The sequence below is a fragment of the Apteryx rowi genome, unplaced genomic scaffold (assembly GCF_003343035.1).
Source record: "Apteryx rowi isolate R43461 unplaced genomic scaffold, aptRow1 scaffold_62, whole genome shotgun sequence".
In the NCBI taxonomy this organism is placed as follows: Eukaryota; Metazoa; Chordata; class Aves; order Apterygiformes; family Apterygidae; genus Apteryx; species Apteryx rowi.
Genome location: NW_020450894.1, coordinates 1692705 through 1712036, shown reverse-complemented (window position 1 = coordinate 1712036; position 19332 = coordinate 1692705). Strand labels below are relative to the sequence as shown.

Here is a 19332-nt window from a genome sequence, read left to right as displayed (position 1 = left end):
CAGTGAACTTTTATCCAGAAGCTATTAACTTTCACATTTTTTCCCCTTCTTCTTCTCCTCATTTCTATTCCAGGATACAAGTAAAATGCAAAAATATGTCAAGAAAGAGGGTGCATCAGAAGCTGGTCATAAGGTTCAGGAAAACAGGAATATAGTCCACAACAATGGCTTGAGTTTTCAGCATGGCAAGTATACTCGAGACTCCAATCTAATTCAAGGAGAATGCCGGCTGAGCGATGGCAGTCTTAGTCCTGACAGGCCATATGGTGAAACATCCTTGTCTGTACCACTTCATCCAACCAAGAGGCCAGCATCAAATCCACCCCCTATCAGCAACCAGGCGACAAAAGGTAATGTTCATCTCTGTTGCCCTCTTGCCAGGAAAGGAGGGAGGCAGGGGAAAGACTAAGAAAAGGAGCCTATAAACATCAAGAATAGCTGTTAGATGCAGAAATTGCAGAAAGGACAGACTTGGACCTTGAGGAAAATATAAAATGGGCATCCTGAACACACTCAAATTTTGGCATGGAATGTATATAGGAAGGACTAAGAGAGCTAACTGGGTGCAAGCACAACAGAAACCTTCATAGTTACCGTTGCATCTCTGCAGATATATCTGTTATGCATTATAAAAGGGATCAAAACAGACAGAACCACAACTGTACTCTAAAACATTGATCTAAATCAGATTTGTTCCTCTAAGTTCAGGTTTAAAAACTGTGACACTTCAAAAATATTCTGATGACTGTGCTATTTGGCTTTGTACTCATATAACTTACAGGAATAATTTCCTTGAGTAAAATTCAGAGAGCTCAGTTCAGGTTCTCCCTCACCCCACCTCCTGTCCTTCCCCAGACTAGAAATATTTGGAAATAATATCACTTTATCTATGATAAAGCTGACCAGAGTTTAGGAGAAACAATCCCTGCTTTTCCCAAAATTCCAGTTCACTGATTGTTTGCTCTAAAATTGACAAGTGAAAAGCATTTTCTGAAAGTGATTGAGGTGAAAATTTTGCCTGCTTCAGCTTGACCAAGCTGGGTCTCATCTTTGTTTCTATTGTGACAAAATTCTGTTCTGAGGTACTGGATTTCATTTTTCAGGCAAACGTCCAAAGAAAGGAATGGCAACCGCTAAACAGCGCCTTGGGAAGATCTTGAAGCTGAACCGAAATGGCCATGCACGCTTCTTTGTTTAATGTAGCTGCTACTTCTACTACTGCTGTCTTTCCTACACAGACCAGTATTGAGGTCAACAGAGCCTGGAGCTGCTGTTAATCCTCTGCTTGAAGCAGACTTGCATGTACCATATAAAACACTGCCTGATGAACAAAAAAAACCCAATGCTGCATTTTCACTGTGCCACACCTGCTCAGCAATAACCATATGGGAATGGGGAAATCTTCAGAGAGACATGGACTGAGAAATAGTCTCTCATCAGGGCTTGAATATCATTTGTTGCTGGTAGTGTCTGACCTAATTCATGAGGGGAAGATGATGAAGGTGGTTTATCAATAATTTATTTCTGATAGATTTTGACAACTTTTAAATTCATTTAAAAAAAACCTATTTATTTGGAAGACTTTTTTGTGGGGGTTATTAATTTAGATTTAAGAATGTGAAAGTTTTTAATTGTTTTGATAATGTATGTTTGGTGCAGTGGAGAGCCACATTAATGATGATTAGTCTGGACTCCTAAATTTGATATTCAGGTTATAGTCTTAAATAGGGGTAAGATGCATTATTAATTATTTTTAAATTAAGGCATATGGAATCTTATTTTTTCCTGCTCTTTATAAGCTGTTGGCTGGGCTTTTGTTGACTTGTAAGGTGCGTATTCTCTGCCAGCTTGATTATTTTTTGACCTGTCCTCTTTTATACAGATTTATTTATTTGATGGACTAGAAGAGACTCTCCTAAAGACAGAAGAATCTTCTTATGTCAGTCCAGTAGCTAACTTGTTTTAAACTGCACCCCTTCAAATTGGAGTTTATACTTTTACTCCTGGTGTGATGTTTGATCTAGCCATGATGGTTTTCTCCTGTAAAAAAAGGCTCCCTGAAATTGTATTTATACAGATTATTTAAATGTTGGTACAAAGGAGGGAATCTTCATATATCTTATTGGAGGAATGGGGAGATGAGTTAAGATGCATATTTCTTCAGAACAATTATTCTGAAATAACTCTTAAGATAGACATTGCAGTCTTAAGATTTGGCATATTACTTAAAGTAGCATGGAAGGAGCATTAAAATATTATTATTGTACTTTAAATACATTTTACTGAGGAGTCAGGAAGGCAGGAGAATGTGTGTTGCTTTCAAAGCTGGATGTGACAGCTAATTAAAAGTCTTAAATGGTGCATATATAAGTGTTAAGTAGCTTACTGGTATCAGAATGATCATTTGTGTCAGGTTTCACACAGAGCTGATAGCAAATGCCAATTCTGAATTACTGTAAATAACTTTGATTTAAGATTTGTATTTTTCTGTAATATAAAAGTAAATATTTAACTTTTGGGGAATGGGAATGAAGGTGGAAAGGGGAATACTTTTACTTGATTTTAGAAAAAGGGCATTTTGCAGGGTCCAGCCAAAATGAAAACATTTAATATGCTAGTGATAAGGTGTTTTCTTTTTTTTTTTTCTTTTTTTTTTTTTTTTTTTTAATGCTTGCTAAGACTAAAAGTACTCAGGCTTAGCTGTCCATTTCATTGAATTGTTTTGAATTTACATACCAGCTTTTCCTTCCTCCATATTCTATACTGGAATTTTCTTTTACTGTGGTTTAAAAACAAATTCAGTTTGGCTTTCCAGAATATTTGTGCAGAGCTATTTTTGTCTAGACTAGATTATGAATGCCTTTAGAAATTTATGGAAAAAGTTCTGATGTCAGGTGTTTTTTATTATTGCAGGGTCAAAACTGTTCAGCACTATGTTATCTTGTTTCTAAATTGAGAAATATCAAAATACAATGTAATTTCAAATAAGTCAGGTAGCTTTTATGGCTTAACTTCCTCCAGAGCTTGAAAATGGTATCTTACAAGCATTCTTTGCAGCCCTGCTTTTGCATTATGTTGACTTGACTTTACAGGGGTGCGTGTGTGTGCGTGTGATTTTTTTTTTTTTTCTTTTGCTGTTTTCTAATTATGGTTTCACAAAACCAGGACCTCCCCCAGTAAGCAGTGGAGATAAGATTACCAAATAGCAGAAGATAAGCTAACAGTTTCTGTACAGATGCTGAAAGTGGCCATAACTACTTGCTTTTTCTTAGGTGCTACATTTTCCAGTTGGAAATAGTCAAGAGAGAATACTTAAACTGTCTTCTCATATGTGTCATCAATATAATTTAAAATTATATGCCCTTATAAATGTTCTCTTTGTTTAAGCTTGAGCAAATTGGTTCATGCCTGCCAAGCTTCGAAAACTGTTCTAGCTTTAGCATATAGAACCAAACTGCTTTCTTCCTGCTGGCTGTTTAATTTTTAAATGCAGAAAATTCCTGGTTAGGGCAGCCAGCAAAATCAGAGGGGGATGAAGTCAGCTCTCCTTAAAGGCAGATTTTTGAGGACGCTAATCTGAAATAGAATTATATGCCAGAATAGAATCTGGAGTAAGGAATTTTGAAATATGAATTATACCTTCTTGCTGTCTATGTGACATATAAGAGGTCTCTTTTCCGATGATTTTCATTATTTATCTGTATCTTACAGTTGGAACACAGACTTGGCTGGACCCATGTATATTATTTTGTCTTGTTTTTTTTTTCTTTCTTTATCCTTCTTTCTCCCTTTTTTTTGAAGTGGCTCTCCACTGTTGTGAGTTTACGTAATAGTCTCTTCATAGGCTGTCAAGAGGCAGAGGTTCATTACCATTTTCTTCAGATATCCATGCTTCCACCAGAAGTCTACTTTTAAAACTTTGATGTTCCACCTCAAAAAGGTTATTTAAAAGAATTTGCCATGATAAGCTAGTATTAAAAAAAAAAAAAAAAAAAAAAAGTCTCCTGGTAGCTCATGAAGAGGATGTGGTGACCTCACTTGTTTTGTGTACTTGTATGTAGGAATATTTTTATTGTGTTCTAGATGAAAACACTACTGCACCGATCTTTTTGTAGATGGACTGAACCTCGTGTTGTAGTAGTGGAGAGAGAAAGCCCTATTTTTTTTTTCTTGATGCCACACTCTAGGGATGGAGGAGGGTTATGGGGGAGGAGTGGGGAACACTGAATGGACAACCCAGAGAATTAAGCCTACTGTGGTAACTCATTTTCAAGGAAAATATTTTCAAAAAAGTCAAGAAACTTGGATTTGACATAAAACTTTAACGTTTTTTGTTGGCAGGCAGACAGAACAATAGGAAATGAAGTAGTCTTACTGTTCTCTAAGTTCTCAAGTTCCTGCAATTTTTTAAAAAAACATGAAAATTAAAAGACCACCTAGAAACTATATCAAAGATTCTTCCAGCAACTTTCCCTTTTCTCCTCCTACTATACTTGCTAATAAACCCTGGCTACAGGGTAGCCTTTAATGACCTCTGATGTAGATTACCTATGCAACCTGTAATACTCTACATGAATCCATTCTTAAAAACAATTTTGAAAGGGTTAGATGTTCACAGTTGTTACTTTCTGATCACATAGAGGTTTGGGGGGTTTTGTTTTTTTTCTTTTTTTGGGGGGAGTAGTTGAAATTCTTGTGTTACCTTTAATAGAGATAAGAGAGCACAGTGTCATGATCACCTTTTAGAGAGCTTCAGCTTTCCCTAGGCTTTGCTATGTGGCATAAGCTATCCTCATTCACAAGGCCATGAAGTTGTAAATGTTGAAACTTTTTGCAGGATTTCAGAGTCAGTGCTGAACTGCATCTTGCTAACCCCCGTTTGGTAATTGTGGAGACTAAGCAGAGCTGAAGCTAGAATGAACTGGTACTATAACTAGTGCCCTCTTTAGGCTCCATGTGCCCATGTCTCCCTTTATCCCCCCCCACCCCCAGCCCAAATCTAGTGTCTTTTCGGAGTTATTCACATGATACTTCCGGACCATTAAAAGCTGTTTGTGGCTTCTGGGATTGAGTGAGCCCAGAGCTGCTCTGTTTCACAGAAGAAATATAAATGGAACTAAGGGCCTTACTGTTTGTGGTTAAACAAGATTAAAAGCTGCAACATCCATTTTTCCAGAAAACAAGAAAAAGAAAAAAAAAAACCAAATAACCCAATTTTTGAGAGCAAATGAGTGATAAATCATGCAATGGATGGGAAATATAAGTAGCACTGATAAGGAAATGCGTGTTCTTCACATACTGCATTTCTTTTTGGAAAAAGACTTTTTTCTACTTTAATATAAATTAAGCCATAAGAATTTCATGTTGTGGGAAGAGAATGAAAGGGATCACTTTAAGAGATTATATTGGTATGTATTGTCACTTCTGCTGGGAAATGTCTGTTGTTGCCAATTCCTTGGCATATCTTTCTTGAAAAAAAAACAACAAAAAACATGAAATTTGAAAAAAGGAGATAGTTCTTGGCTATATTTACTAGTTTTGTAGTAATGTTTTGCTAGCCTGTTTGTCTTTTCCTCTCCTTTTTCTACTCTCATAGTCTAATTTCTGTCTTTCTTTCTAATGTCTCTGAAAAGACTAGCTTGTCTGCTCAGTAGGGGTCGGTGTATGTGTGTCTTCCTTTTTAAAGAAACGCACTACTGTGTTAAGTATTTGGCTGGGAAATGGGATGCTGCAGCTTTAAGAGCATTTTTTTCAATTCATAACAGTATTTCCCATCCTCTTTTGCCTGCAGGCAGGGAAAGTGTATGTACAGTATTTATTTTGTTTCAGTTTTACTTTAAATTTGTAAGTTTCTATAAGTAGTTCACATTGATTATTCTAGGGGAGGACAAGTGGCTTTGTTTAAATTTGTATTTGATATTCATAGTTTCCACTTTCTGTACTTTAAAATACTGAAATTAAAAAATTGTATTGCTTATGTTTTGATTTTAGCACTCTAAAGTGTTTAATTTCTTCAGACTTCTCATTTGCTTCAGTGTAAATACAGAAAGTTGTATAGAATGTCTTGAGGAGAAAAATGCTTTTCTAGTTCTGATTTCTGTGCCCTTTATTCATCACTTTTTTGAGACGACTCTTCCTGGAGAAATGTGAGAACGAATATTCTCATATTCTTTTTATTTCTCAAAGTGCAAATTTCATTTCAATCCAAGTATATTATATGGCAACTAAATGCATTTTGTGATGATGTGTATATTCTTTTTGAATCCTAATATATTAAGGGGAGATGGGGATGTTCTGTGGTTTGTCATATTAGAGATCTAGAGAAGTAGGTGTAAATTGTAAGCAGGGTGTCAAAAGAAATGTTCTTCTGTTCTTCTCGCTCTTGGTTTTTGTTCAGATTTGCCTCATGCTTCTGATGACTGACTCATTTCTCAATTTTTTTTCCTTAAGTAGTGTGCTGTTCCTGGTAGAAGAGATTTCTCTTGCACCCTTTTGCTCATTTTGTCTTGCTTGCTTTTATCCTGGGTGGCTTCTCTGCTGATTTCTCCCACAACATGTCATCTTCTGTTTTACAGTCTTCAGTGCTCCCTGTTTTGACTCCATATGACAGTGCAGCATTTCTGGATGGGTGCTCTGCTTGGGGGTAATGGAAGCACTACTGTGTTGCATTCAGACTTAGTGTAATGCATTTTCTTCTCTAGCAAATAGTGTGCCATGCTACTGAGCTTCAGTGCTACATATGGACAGATGCTTAGGTTCCAGTGATGGCTGTTTTATGAGAGCCTTGGCTAAACGATGCAACAATGGGATTGGAAGAACCAGATGGCAAAAGGTGTTTGATTTGAGCATCCTAAGCAGCTGCTCAAGTTTTCTTCTTGGGCTGCTTTGAGTTTACAAAGAATTTACTGTCAACTATAATGTTCAGGAGCTCTGCTCACAGACGAGGACTCCATTGTGCTGGGTGCTTTACAGACAAAGAGCAAGAACGCTGTCCTTGTCAAACTGTATGCTGCTCAAGTATAAGATTGAAATAGCTTTTAAAAATAACAACAAACTAATGAGTTCTGTGGCCTAAAGTGTAAAGCATGGTAGTTTTCTAAATTTGGGAGCAGAAACTTCTGTGCTTTTTCCAAACAAATTTAGTTTGAGTGGAGTAAGAAATCATGAGGAAAAATCATAATTTAAGTACGGAACATAAAGATTAAATATTTAAATGTACATAAATGAGCTCCTGGTTGTATTTTGATGTGCCTTTTACAGTTTTTGAATTCATGTGTTAAAACGCATTTTAAATTTGGTTAGCCAGAGATATGCCAAAGATGTGAAGGAGCTGTTAGTCTATCAGAGCAATCACATATTTTAAAAAAGCATTCATCGCTGTAATTGGTCAAAAACAATGCTGCAACCCTAGGCATTTTCATCAGATAGACTGATTTGAATTTCTCACAGTGAACTCACTGTTTATAATAGTGTTTTGAACTTAAAGTGGTGGACTTAACAGAAGATAATAGTGAGTCTCAGTGGAATTCAAATAAATACCTATATAAAAACCCATATAACCGAATTTACTGTATGTCCTTTAGCCTTTACCAGTTATACTCCAGAGCCTTTCCCTATGACCACTGTATGTTGGGTAGGATAGGACACTGGAAAATCTGTGATAAAGATCTGAAAGTGCTGCTTTAAAAGCTATTGGATAGCATTCAGCACCTGGATCAGCATTTCTGTATTTCCTTTAACACTGAGTGTTTCTGGTTTTCTGCTTTTCTTTTTGGGGAGGGTGGTAAAGTACCTGGATTGTTCTTTCCTCATAGACAGATGGATTTTAAGGATTTCAAGGCTGCCAAATATGGCAAAATAGCTGAGTTTCTGTAGTCAAGGAATGGGCAAGATACCCTTAGTATCAGAAGATGTTTTTTCATTGCCTTAATTTTTTTTTTAATTTATTTTAAATCAGCAGTTTTTACTGCATTTGAGGTAGTCTCCTCAGTAGAGTGCCTACAACCTTGGCTTTGTGTACATTTAGCGAAGGTCAGCTCTTTCGCTAAAGGGTTTGCCATCACCTGCTCAAGTTGTGAAGCTATTGTGTTCGCTAATTAGTTTACACGTTCAATCAAATCTTTTCTTGTTTAGATATAACTTTGGATTACTCATGGAAACCTGGCTAGTAGGATGAATATGGGGAAGTGAATCATTCTTAGTGTTGGTTTCTATAGGAACTTTTTTTTCCTTTATATAGAAGTATTTCTCCTGGGAGCCCTTGAATTTATGCTTTTACCACTGGTAAGTATTGTCAGCTGTCTCAACCCAAAAGTTAATGAGGACTAAAACAGAAAAGCTGGAATGATATTATTACTCGCTTTGATTATGACCAGGCATTTTAAACACACTTGTTTTTACAGCAGTCAACAGCTAAAATGTTCACCTGCAGTAGAACCGACCGGTGATAAGACGATGAATGAAGTCTTTCATTGCCAGAGCTCATAATATTCCACCTTACAGCAGATTCATAGGTCAGTTTACTTAGTCTAAACTAAGGTCTGATTTCTCTGAAGCAAATTTTATTCAGTCTTTAAAATAAGTACTGCAAACTTGAAGAATTTTGTTTGGCTTAATAGATCTATTTATCTGTACTGTTCCTACTGTATTTACTTTGGTCTTGGAAAAAATATTCTTCTTTGGAACATACAAGTCAACTAAAAGTACCATATACAAAGAGTCTGCTTGTTTGTGATGCTTTGCCTGGAAGTTTATTTCTAATAAGAAATAAGTTTTATTTGCTGCAATGAATGCATGTAAAGTTCCCACCCATGGTGAGAGAACATAGGTTTATCTGTAAGAAATGTTTGCTGTATGCTTTGGTAAGTCATGAAGATGCAAGTCAGCTTTTTGTTCTGGTAAAACCAAAAGCCAACAAAACTTTTGTACCTGCTACTCTAGTGTCCTAAGGTAAGATCTTTGCTATGGAAATGTGCTTTAATTAGAGAGTTTTTCATGCTAGCATTCATTTGAAAAACATACTAAATCATGTGCTTCATTCTTAAATTGTTGATTATTAGTTACTGACAAAATTTTCACATTTTTACGAAGGATCCCTGAACAGATCAGTTACAGGTCTGGCCCAGTCAGCATTTTGCTGTGCCCGACCAGCAGTAGTAGGAGTTGTTTTAAATTTTGTCATGTGAGAATTGTTGACCAGAGCCCTTTCCATGTGGTTAACATGCTGCTTCTTGAGAGGCAGCCCACTTCTGTATTTCCACAAGGCTATACCTCTTGAGCATTCAAAGAGCATGTTTACCATATAAACTGAATGTCCTAAAAGAGATGTTAGAAAGAACTGGATGGCTCAGATATGAGGTAGTATTGCAAGCAGTCTCTTTGCTTCTGGGTCTGTTCATATTCAGCCCAAGTCCTTGGCGGGGGAGTCTATTAGCTGTGTAGTGGGCTACTGTGAAATGAGTTGATCATATTCCAAAGACTAGTGGACAGATGTGCCTGTCATAACACTAAGTGCCACAAGTGATGCTAAATTGTCATAGTCTTAGGAGGGAGACCAAGCATTAAATGGGACATGGCATCTGAATGATTTCTTTCTCCCCAGGCTTTTTCAGCAGCTCAGAAGAGGGGCATTAGTGAGATGCTTTGGGAAAAAACAAGAACATTGTTTAATGTACCTCTTTTGTGGCTAAATAAAATCATTTTAGGCATTGGTCCTGTTAATCCATTCTCCTCAATGTTAAGTGAATTTCCCTTAAAGAAGGAGTTCAATTTATGCAGAAAGCAGAAAGAAAAGAGATTTGATGTTTTGTATCCCATAGTTACCCTGATATGAGTGAGGTTTATAGAAGTGATATGTATTTGAGAGTGGGGAATAAATGTAATTTTCAGCACGCATGGTTCAGGTATAAGACATTTCCTTCCCCCACAAACCTTACCTTGCTCATGTCTTCAGAATGCAGTGCTGCTGTTACGGATTGGTAGCTATCGACTATTTTCAGTAATGTCGTAATTGCTGTTAATAACTTTCTTTTTTTGAAGTACATTTTAAATAGCATTTACTATAGTATTTCTGAGGAGAAGAAATATAGATTGGATAGACTGAATGCCTAATATCTCTAATGTCTAGGAGGAGACATAGGAATAAGGTGGAATTTCCTGAGATTAATATGCTTAGTAAATTAAAAAAAAACAGCTTCAAAGAGAGGATGATTGACAAGATTGGAGAACTGAGGAAGTCAGAAATGTTTTAGCAAACCACAGAAACTATCTATGTGTATTTTTTACAGTAGTCAAATTGTCTTCAGTTATGGCTGGTTCAATATCAATCAAGTATGTATATGTTTTTCATCTTTTGTCCCATGTTTTCTCTTACTTCCAATTTCCAGGGATTTTAAACAGAATATAGAACTGCAGTTACCAAATTACCATAGTATCACCATTTTTACCACAACTATGATGAAAGGAGTCTCTTTGCTAGTCCTTTTATTATTTATTACATTTAATTGACAGCAAAATAGTGCTGTTGGTACTCCTAAAAAATGTTAGGTTTAAATTCTTTTCCACTTGGTTGGGACATTCAAAGTTTTCTAAAACATATTTTTATGTACTGATGCTAACTCATGCTGCATTTTACAGTTCATAGCTTGAAGAAAAACCTGAATATTGTTCTGCGGCAGACTTGTAATTTACTGGAAAGGACTGTAAAAGATGGGCAACAATACAAAATGAAATCTTTGATTAATGTTAAATGTTCTGTGGAACCTGTACCGCCAGTCATTAGTTGAAGCATTAAAACACAGATTATGATGTAACTCAGAGATCTTGAAGATACTATGTGGCTGCTCAGATACTATGTGTCTGCTCAGATCAAAATGTTACATAGTGGTAGAAAATGGAAGGGAAACTATACATATGTGAGAATTTTTGTTTAATTAGCTATAAGAATGCTAGATTTTTATCACAGTAGACATTAAACAGACAAACACTATTACAGTAGGTTTTCACTTTCATGGAGTTACACTGAATGGGCTTAATACCTAAAATGTTTAGTCAGACTATCAGGTGATAGAAATGGCTGCAAGTAATAAGGCCAAAACAGCGTGGATTTATGGCTAGAAGCAATAAGGATGTGGGATTTTTTTTTTAGAGAAGAGTTTGCTTAGATTTGCATGCACTGGTTGAAAATTTTTTCCTTCTATAATTCTACCCTTAATTTCTAACTAGTTCCTATAAGCTGTTGACCCTGCATACCTTTATTTAATGAAATCTAATTTTATGCCTCAGTGGATGTAGTGATATCTCTTTAGCAATGTAGCTCGTTCTTCTAAGGTCCTTCAGGTGGTGCTGCAGTTTGCTTTTTTTTTTTTTTTTGGATGCCCAGTTAGACTTCTGGTGATTCAGAACTCCCAGTTCTGTCCTGGAGAATACAGTTGTCTCAGATGCTTCCCAGTCCCACCTAGGATGGGAATGAGGCAGTGTGATCCTCCCTGCTGCCTGGGAGTTGCTTTTTCTGATGCAAGAATTCATTTAACTGGATTGTGCTGCTGTATCCTAATGCTTTGTTTTGCTAATGTGATTGAGGGCCTCTGGGGTGTACTGGTAAGGGAGGGAGCAGGAAGGGGTCGGAGCAAATGGCCAGTCAGCGGAGGAAAGTTGCTCTTTAGGAGACTGAAGAAGCAGTCTGCCAGCATTACTGAGGCGCCTAGAAAAGGCAATAAGGATTTCTTCCATTTTGACTGGATGGCATATCTGCCCCTATGGGGCTGCTCTTTTTGCCTGTTTCCTCTTGTATTCGAACCCTCATGGGCCATGTGGTGAAGAGCGTGGAAGTCATGGGATCCCTGAAAGATGTACATCTCTGCTTTTCTCTGTGTCTGGGGAGGCAGTAGCTAGACTAAGACCTGAACAGAGGCAATAGTTTTCGTAGAGGAGGGCTCTCATCCCAAGCTGTGGCTTCATGCCCCAGAAAACTGAAGGAAGTTGCCCATTGGGGGCTGCTTCCAGGAGGGAGGGTCCTTTTGTGCTTTGCTGGATCAGTGGCCTCCCTGTCTGTTGCACAGATGCCTGGTTTGAGAAGGTTAAGCATGTTACTGTGTTTAATAGAGTGAAGAACAATGTGGAGGTATCTAAGCTGATATGAGAAGCATGGAGGGGTGTCACCTTTCTTATAAATGCAAACCGCAGCATCACCTTGAGCTTGAGCATTTTGAAGGATTAATTAAATCTCTCTTTCCCAAACCAGTCTTTCACTATACTACTGGTATAGTATGAGGCAAACATCTCTATTTTGCAAATTTGGAAAAGCTTTTTCTGAATGATTGTCTTTTTTTGCTGTATTTCATTCCTCCATTATTACTTTGTATGAAATTGAGTGGAATGTGGTTTTGTCCAATGTTCCAGTCATCTAGTAATGTAGTGGCTTAGCTTGCAAAACCAGGTTACCACTGCAGCACTGAATTACCAGTGTTTGAATCACTATAGTAACACAACCAGAGGAGGTTGAACAGATACATTTCCTTTTCTATAAAAGGTATGAAACAAAGGCTTGGGCAGATGAACAACTTCATGTTGAATTTGAAGTAATCCTTTTTTCTTCCTTCTCTTAATTATGTGGCCTTTTTGACTAATTATTCAAGATCTCTGGATTCCTTTGCTTGAATATCTTTATTAGCTACCAGGAAAACTGGACTGGATCTAGATTCTGGCCAGTTTTGTAAAGATTCTGAATTGGAGGATATTTAGTGATTTGGATGCATTTCACCACTTTGGTATATTCAGTCCTGTATTTTGTTGCAAGCAAGATTGATGCAAGTTAAAAAGCATAAGTCCAAAGAATCTACGTGGATGATTTCTATAGATTTTTAGTTCTTGCAGCTGAAATCTACAGAATCTTATTGGATGTGTATATATATATATATATATATATATACACATTTTTTTCCACTGAATCGTTTGGCTATGCTTTTCAATATTGCTGCATTTACTACACAAAGGCAGTGGTCCTTCTCGCTGATGTAATTCTTACGTGTAAGCTAGGACATCTCTGGTCTTCCATGTCTGCATTTTTCAAAGTCTCCAAATCTTTGAGGGTATTTTTTTATGCTACTGTACCTAGCTAGATTTCCTGTATCCTCAAATGGCATTGATGTCTTAAAGGCTCTAATTAACGACGTAGTGTGAGCCCAAGGGTTGCTGTCCCTATGAAAAGCTGATAAAATTTAACAGCCCATAGAGCTCTTAAATCAACACCTTCAAGATCATCATCAATAGCTGAGAAATTTAAAAGGCATTAAGTGTAAGAGTAAAACTTAGGAAAAAAAGCTTTTCTTTCTTGCAAGCATTATGGCAAGGGGCTTATAGAAGATCACCTTCAGAACTGGAACTTGCATCACCTAGTACCTAAGGTATCTTACAGGTGTGCAGAAAAAAAAGAGATATGTGTGCGTGTGTGTTCGTGTGTGTTTACAACTCATTTAACCCATGCTTTTTCCAGAAGAAGTGGGGATTGTACACTGAGGCAAATACCATTTACACAAGAACAGAGTCTGACACAGTCAGGCTGTGCCTCTGATCTCTCATATAATTCACCTCTTTTTGTGTGGTGGTACCTGAGCAATTTAGTTTTTGGAAGCCTGTGGTCTGCACTTTCTATGCTGAATAAGAGACAGTGATTACATATTAGCAGCAAAGGAAAGAAGGAAGGGATGCTGAGGATATTGTAAAATAAAAAACAAACAAACAAACAAAACCCCTCTAATAGATCATAGATCAGCTATTGAACGATTTGATGTCAAGTCATTGGAATGATTTCCTGGTCAAAATGTTTCTAAAATTAGCCTTTTCAATGAGAGTTGTATGTTTAGTAGTTCTGACGAGAGATGTTTTGGCTATGTACTGAATGTGGGCTGCATTAATAACAGCTTCTAGTCCACCCTCAAGATAGTGCCCTTTTCTGAAGAAGGTGATTTTGTAAGTATGTCAATCCAGTTTTTGACAGCAAGGCTCTGAGCAGAGGCAGATCTGACACCAGTTTTTTTTCTGCTATCTGGATAGAAAAGTGTGCATTAAACACACCAAATTCAAGTTATAAACAGATTCCAAGATACTCTGGATTTCCATATACTAAAGGCCAGCCAGAAGGGAGTGGAGACCATTGCTAGTGGTTGGCTAAAAATTATGCTTTTGGTCGGTTGGTATTACGTTCTTTTCTACCTTTTGCTTCACTTACTTGTTATGGCTTGTCTTTTATATTATGAACTTTTTTGAACAGCAGCTATTGGATACTAGATGCTTGTGCAGAGTCTAACAAACTTGACTTGGTTAAAGCCTTCAGCCTGGATAAGTTATGCTGTACCTTTCTGTAATATTTTTATCTACACTATTTGAGTAGAATAGAATTTGCCATTCTCTCTTAGTCTCTAAAAATGGTGGGGAAAACTCTCCTCCTCCTTTCCCTCATCCTGCCCTCCAGATTCAGCATGGAGAAGGCTGTCTTCACCAGAGGTGAAACAGTTGGGAAGGATGTATTTCTTTGGGTGTGGGTCATTCAGAAGAGTGGAGTCTGCTGTTCTTCCCTTGAAGCTTCAGACAAAAATTCTTTATTCTGTTAGGAACAAATAGACTGACAAGGAAAAAAGTTGTGTCTGTCTTACAAAAATATGCAATTGAAATGCTAGATTTTAAGTGAAATTCCTGATTTGGTGGAAAATTCATGTGAGGAAAAAGTATGTGCTTATCTCTTTAGCCACATCTGCAAATATCAAGGAATGAAAGCTTTTACTTCACTCACAGAATATATATGGCTTATTTTCTTTTTGCATTTTAAATCTGTTTCTTGAGTATAGAAGAAAAGAGGAGAAAAACATTGTCCAGAAGCTGTATTTTTTATTATTGAGCTCTCAACCGGCAAAGCTAATACAATATTAAACACCACCAGGAGGAGCTCATGATACAGCATGCAATGTTAACTTCCTGCCTTTAAAGTTGTAGGAAATTCAAGAAAGAACAAACTTCAAGTCAAAGCGGGGTGGAGGCAGTCATCCCTTTAGAGCTTTGAATGCTGACATTTGACATATGAACGTGTGAAATAAAGCTACATCTGCAAAAGGCAAAGCCACCCAAAACAGAGGGCAGATGGGACAATTTGCTGTGATCCCCATGTTCTGGCAGGTTAAAGAGGATGGTGATTCATCATGGTCTGAACAACCTTGTTTATACAGGGGATCACAGTCTCAAACTTTACTTCTGAAATCTCTGTACTCTGGTAAAAAGAAGCCACGAGTGGAATAAAGGCCAGCTGGCAACCAGAAGCGGGGAGTGTTCAGGTGATACAGTGCTTTTAAAAGTTTCATTAAAGCTTTTACAGGCCTATCAGTAACTCCACTGACTGATGTGAATGTTCTCAGCTATTCAATGGCTGCAGAAAAAATTTGTAAGTTAAAGACTAGTAGTTTTTTATTGTGGAAGAGATGTTTCATTTCATGAAGGACAGATCTTTACCTTGAAGCTGCAAAGTTTCCCCTGTTCAGGACAGAGCCACCAGCACTGAAATTGCTGAGGAAATGATTTTGAAAACTTTCTGCAAAACTCCAGAATGAATGAGAAGAACTCACTGTCTGTCGCGTCTGTTCTGCTCTGCATCTATTTTTGTACTTGTTGAAAAATCTAGTATTTAACATTGCCTCAAGACTAACCAGTTCTCATTTTGCTGAGGTGAGAGACTGAAGTCTGTAACCCAGTGACTGCGGGCACCTTTCTTCTTGCTAAAATTAATTAATGCTAAGCAGACAGAGTCCTTTTATCATGGCCATGTTCTTATCAGACCATCTCCTTTTTATATTCCTTCCTTCCCCACCCATTGTGGAAGCAGACATCCTGCCCAAGGCATCAGAATCCACAATCTGCTGCTGCTTCTATGGAGCCTCTGGATCTTTGCCAATAGCCCCTTGAGATGGTCCCAGATGTGACTGCTTTTTCTGTGCTACCCTGAAAATATCCGGTAAACACAAAGGGCTGCACTCACCACAGTTACCGCTTTGGAGGCCAGCACTTCCTCTGCTGTCAGGACTATACAGTGAGAAATGTTGGTCATGATGTACCCCAGAGTAACCACAACTCAAATGGCAGGGTTGCAATCAAAGGAATATTCCTATAATAGAATAAAGCAAATCCTTTTATTGTACCTCTCAGCTGTTCTCTGAGTTTACCTCAAGTTCCCATGAACCCAGGAAGATGCGTATGGGATATCTTTGTCACGGGGTTTTTCTGTTGGAAAATGCACCTGCATTCTGTGTGAAAGGAGATTAGGTTTTGATACTTCTTTTCATTAGGGAAAAAATTAGAAACAGTTTTATTTATATTTCAAAGTAACTTGGACTTAAGGAATTGGCAGTTTTTCTGTTTAAAATAAAACTAAAATGCTTTGACTGATTTAAATCATAACACTTTTGGGAGGAGGTTGGGGAAGAGAGGAGGAAAGTGGGAATAACAACTCATAGCACTTTTTGTGTTTTGGGTTGTTGTTATTGTTGTCGTCCTACTTCAGTAAGGAAATTTGTTTGGGAAATTTTTAGTAGTCCTGTCTATCAGAAACAAAACATTGTAGTCCTGGTTGTTGTATAAGTAGTTGAAGATGCCCATGAAGAATCACAGAGATGAAGGTACAGCAAACGCACCTTATTGCTGTGTTTCCTTGTCGTCTTATTGTAACCCTTCCTCCCCCCCCCGCCCCTTTTGTGGCTTAGATCTTCTTTGCAGCTTCCCTGTCTTGATGTATGCTGCTTAATTGCCAGAGTTCCCATAGGCTAAGAGTGTTCTTGTCTCCTCTGTCTTCATAAGCATTTGTGCATGCAGTAAAATATTCAGAAGAGTTTTAGCCAGCTCATCAATTTTTAGGCATCCATTTGTCAAAGAAAGTGAGGTGAGAATCCGGTGCCATTTCACGTGCGAGGTTGTGTTTTATCTGTTAAAGGCTTTACTTCAGTGTCACAATAAAGAAAAACTTCAAATGTTTCTCCATTGGGATCCGTCTTGTAATCTCTCTGCCACTAAAATGAAAAGATTGGAGAAAAGTGAAAAGAAAAGAAGATGGATCCCCATGAAATTCGTACAGGCCATGCCTCAACTGCTCTGGAAAGCCATGTGTTGTTGAGTTGGGCTGATGAATTGTTACCCTTGAAGGACTGCATTGCTACTTTAAATTAGGAAAAACTTCTGCCCTGCAACTTGTTTTCCTAACAGATATTAATCTGAGAAAATTCTTGTTGCATTTGTCTTTTGGGATTTGCAGTATCTTCTGGAACAAAGTAGATATAGAACCTGAAATGAATATAGCTTTTCAGGACTGCAATTAATGGGGTTATTCCCTGCCAGGTCTCCTTACCAGTCTGCAGATAAATTCAGCTAGCTTTTTGAGATCCAGTACTTGGCTGGCCACAGGACCACGCAGTAAGTTTGTGTCATGTCAGGGATACGTGGACATGTTGGATGTAACCTTTGTGTTTATTTCCAGAAATTAAGAAGTGTATTTCTATAGCATCTTTTCTGTTTGGTAGTGACTTTCTATAGCAGTGTTAGAGGTAAGGAACCTCCTATTGGAAAAATCAACTCATGGGGATTTGCATGGCAATTCTATTGCCTAAGCACAACCTTAGGTTTTTTGTTCATTTGTTTGTTTTAGGTAAGCTGAAATAGAGGTGCTTTTGGAAGCATCTCTTCATATGAGGCAGGAACATTGCTTCAACAAAGCAGGAGGGCTGATATTTAGTCCTTTTTATGCAAGACTCCTAAAGCAGAATACCTTAGTCACTGATGATCTGAAATCCATTTTAAAAGGCATCTGCCTTGTTGTTGTTGTTCAGAAATATCCTGACCTTGCAGTCATTCACACAGGCTTTTCTTAACAAAATACACAATGTCAGCTCTGGACAGAAACATATCACTTTCTGTAAGCAAATGTCCTGAAATAAAAGGCCAGAGGTGGCTCGTCAAGAGTCAGTGAACTTGAGTCCAAAGCATGCTGGAAACTTTCGTTGGAGAGGAAAATACAAGAACTGTATATGATGGTCCCTGAAACACTGGAGCTATAATACCTCAATGGGTATGCAGCCAAGAAGGATGTAAGTGTAATCATGCCTTTTGCAAGCAGAGTGGTGACAGAAAACCAGTTTATAATGATTCCATATGGGCTGAGGGTTTTTTTATGTCAGAAGGAAGACCATGCCTAGCCTGATGTTTTGAATAACATACTGCAGAATGTCACTTGGTAAGCCCCATAGCCCTTCCCTTTCCTATCATGTTAGCCTACAGCATGTCTCCTAAGGGGTTGTCCCATCTCCATTTGAAGTCATTTATTGCTGAAGGTTTTCTGTATCATCTGGCTATCTGTCTGATAGCTCATGGCTCTCACTGGTATGGCACTGGTGTGAAGTGTTGATTTTGATCTATAACCCTTAAAAGCCTGGATCTGTGCTACTGTAAATGGGTGTAGGTATTGACTGGTGCAAATCCAGATAGATAAAGGAAACTGAAGCTAGTTATAGAGACTTTCTGTGTAAGTGAGAAAAGTTATGCAATATTGGCATGTTTGAGTATTTAGACAATAAGGGGGACAAAAATAGGGATATCTATTGGTTAACTGCTTTATAGAAACTTTGTCTTTCCAGCAAAGGGAGAATAGTTCTAGGAATAAATGTACATATAAGAAGCAGCATATTGCAGCATCATGTCATGGAAAAAATATATATTTTATATACATATAAATATAATGAATAAGTTTATATTAAAAAAGGCAGCTGGAGCACCTGGTCTTCAGACTTCCAGTTCCAGGCAGATGCTGTCCCACTGGTGGTGGTGCTGGTGCGATACTGTTTGTCACGTTTCCAAAGGAAAAGTATACTGCAGTGATAGTTGTGGCTGAGAGCCAAGTTTGTGGACAGGTAGGTGAGAGTCCTTTTTGGCTGGTGGGAGGGGTGGGGCTGGAAGGGCTGACCCATCGCCTGATGAATTCCTCCTCAGCCATGCTCCGCTTGTTGGCTTGTCTTCATGGAGATCCTGGCTCTGGGCTTGCTGTGGACTGCAGTAGGTGTAGCAGTAAATCTGTCAAAATCTGGCAGGCTCCGAGCAAGCCAAGCCTTTGCTCTAAGTCAATAGGCACCTTGTTGTAACCAAATACTGTGAGGGGTGCTTTGTGTCTCTGCTGTCTTCCTCCCTCCAAATGGTGGAAAGGAGGAGGTATCCCAGGAAACTTTAGAGGTGATTTGCATCTTTGTAGACCTAAACTGTGTGTAGACTGTCACGCTCACTGTGCAAACAGAGTTACTGATTATGCTGAAT

The 19332-nt window shown here is 37.9% G+C and overlaps 1 protein-coding gene across 5 annotated transcripts in view; it reads left to right on the top strand.

Moving 5' to 3' along the window:
• The window catches only part of KDM7A (lysine demethylase 7A), a 67951-nt gene extending 59233 nt beyond the window's left edge, over window positions 1–8718 (top strand). For 4 of the 5 annotated variants that reach the window (XM_026083860.1, XM_026083859.1, XM_026083862.1 and 1 more), the window contains 2 exons: window positions 74–350; window positions 1104–8718. In XM_026083860.1, coding sequence (XP_025939645.1) covers window positions 74–350; window positions 1104–1198 — 372 coding nt within the window. In that variant the 3' untranslated portion in view covers window positions 1199–8718. The remainder of the gene's footprint in view (window positions 1–73; window positions 351–1103) is intronic. The other variant, XR_003256356.1, reaches the window with a different exon arrangement.
• Window positions 8719–19332: the final 10614 nt, after the last annotated feature.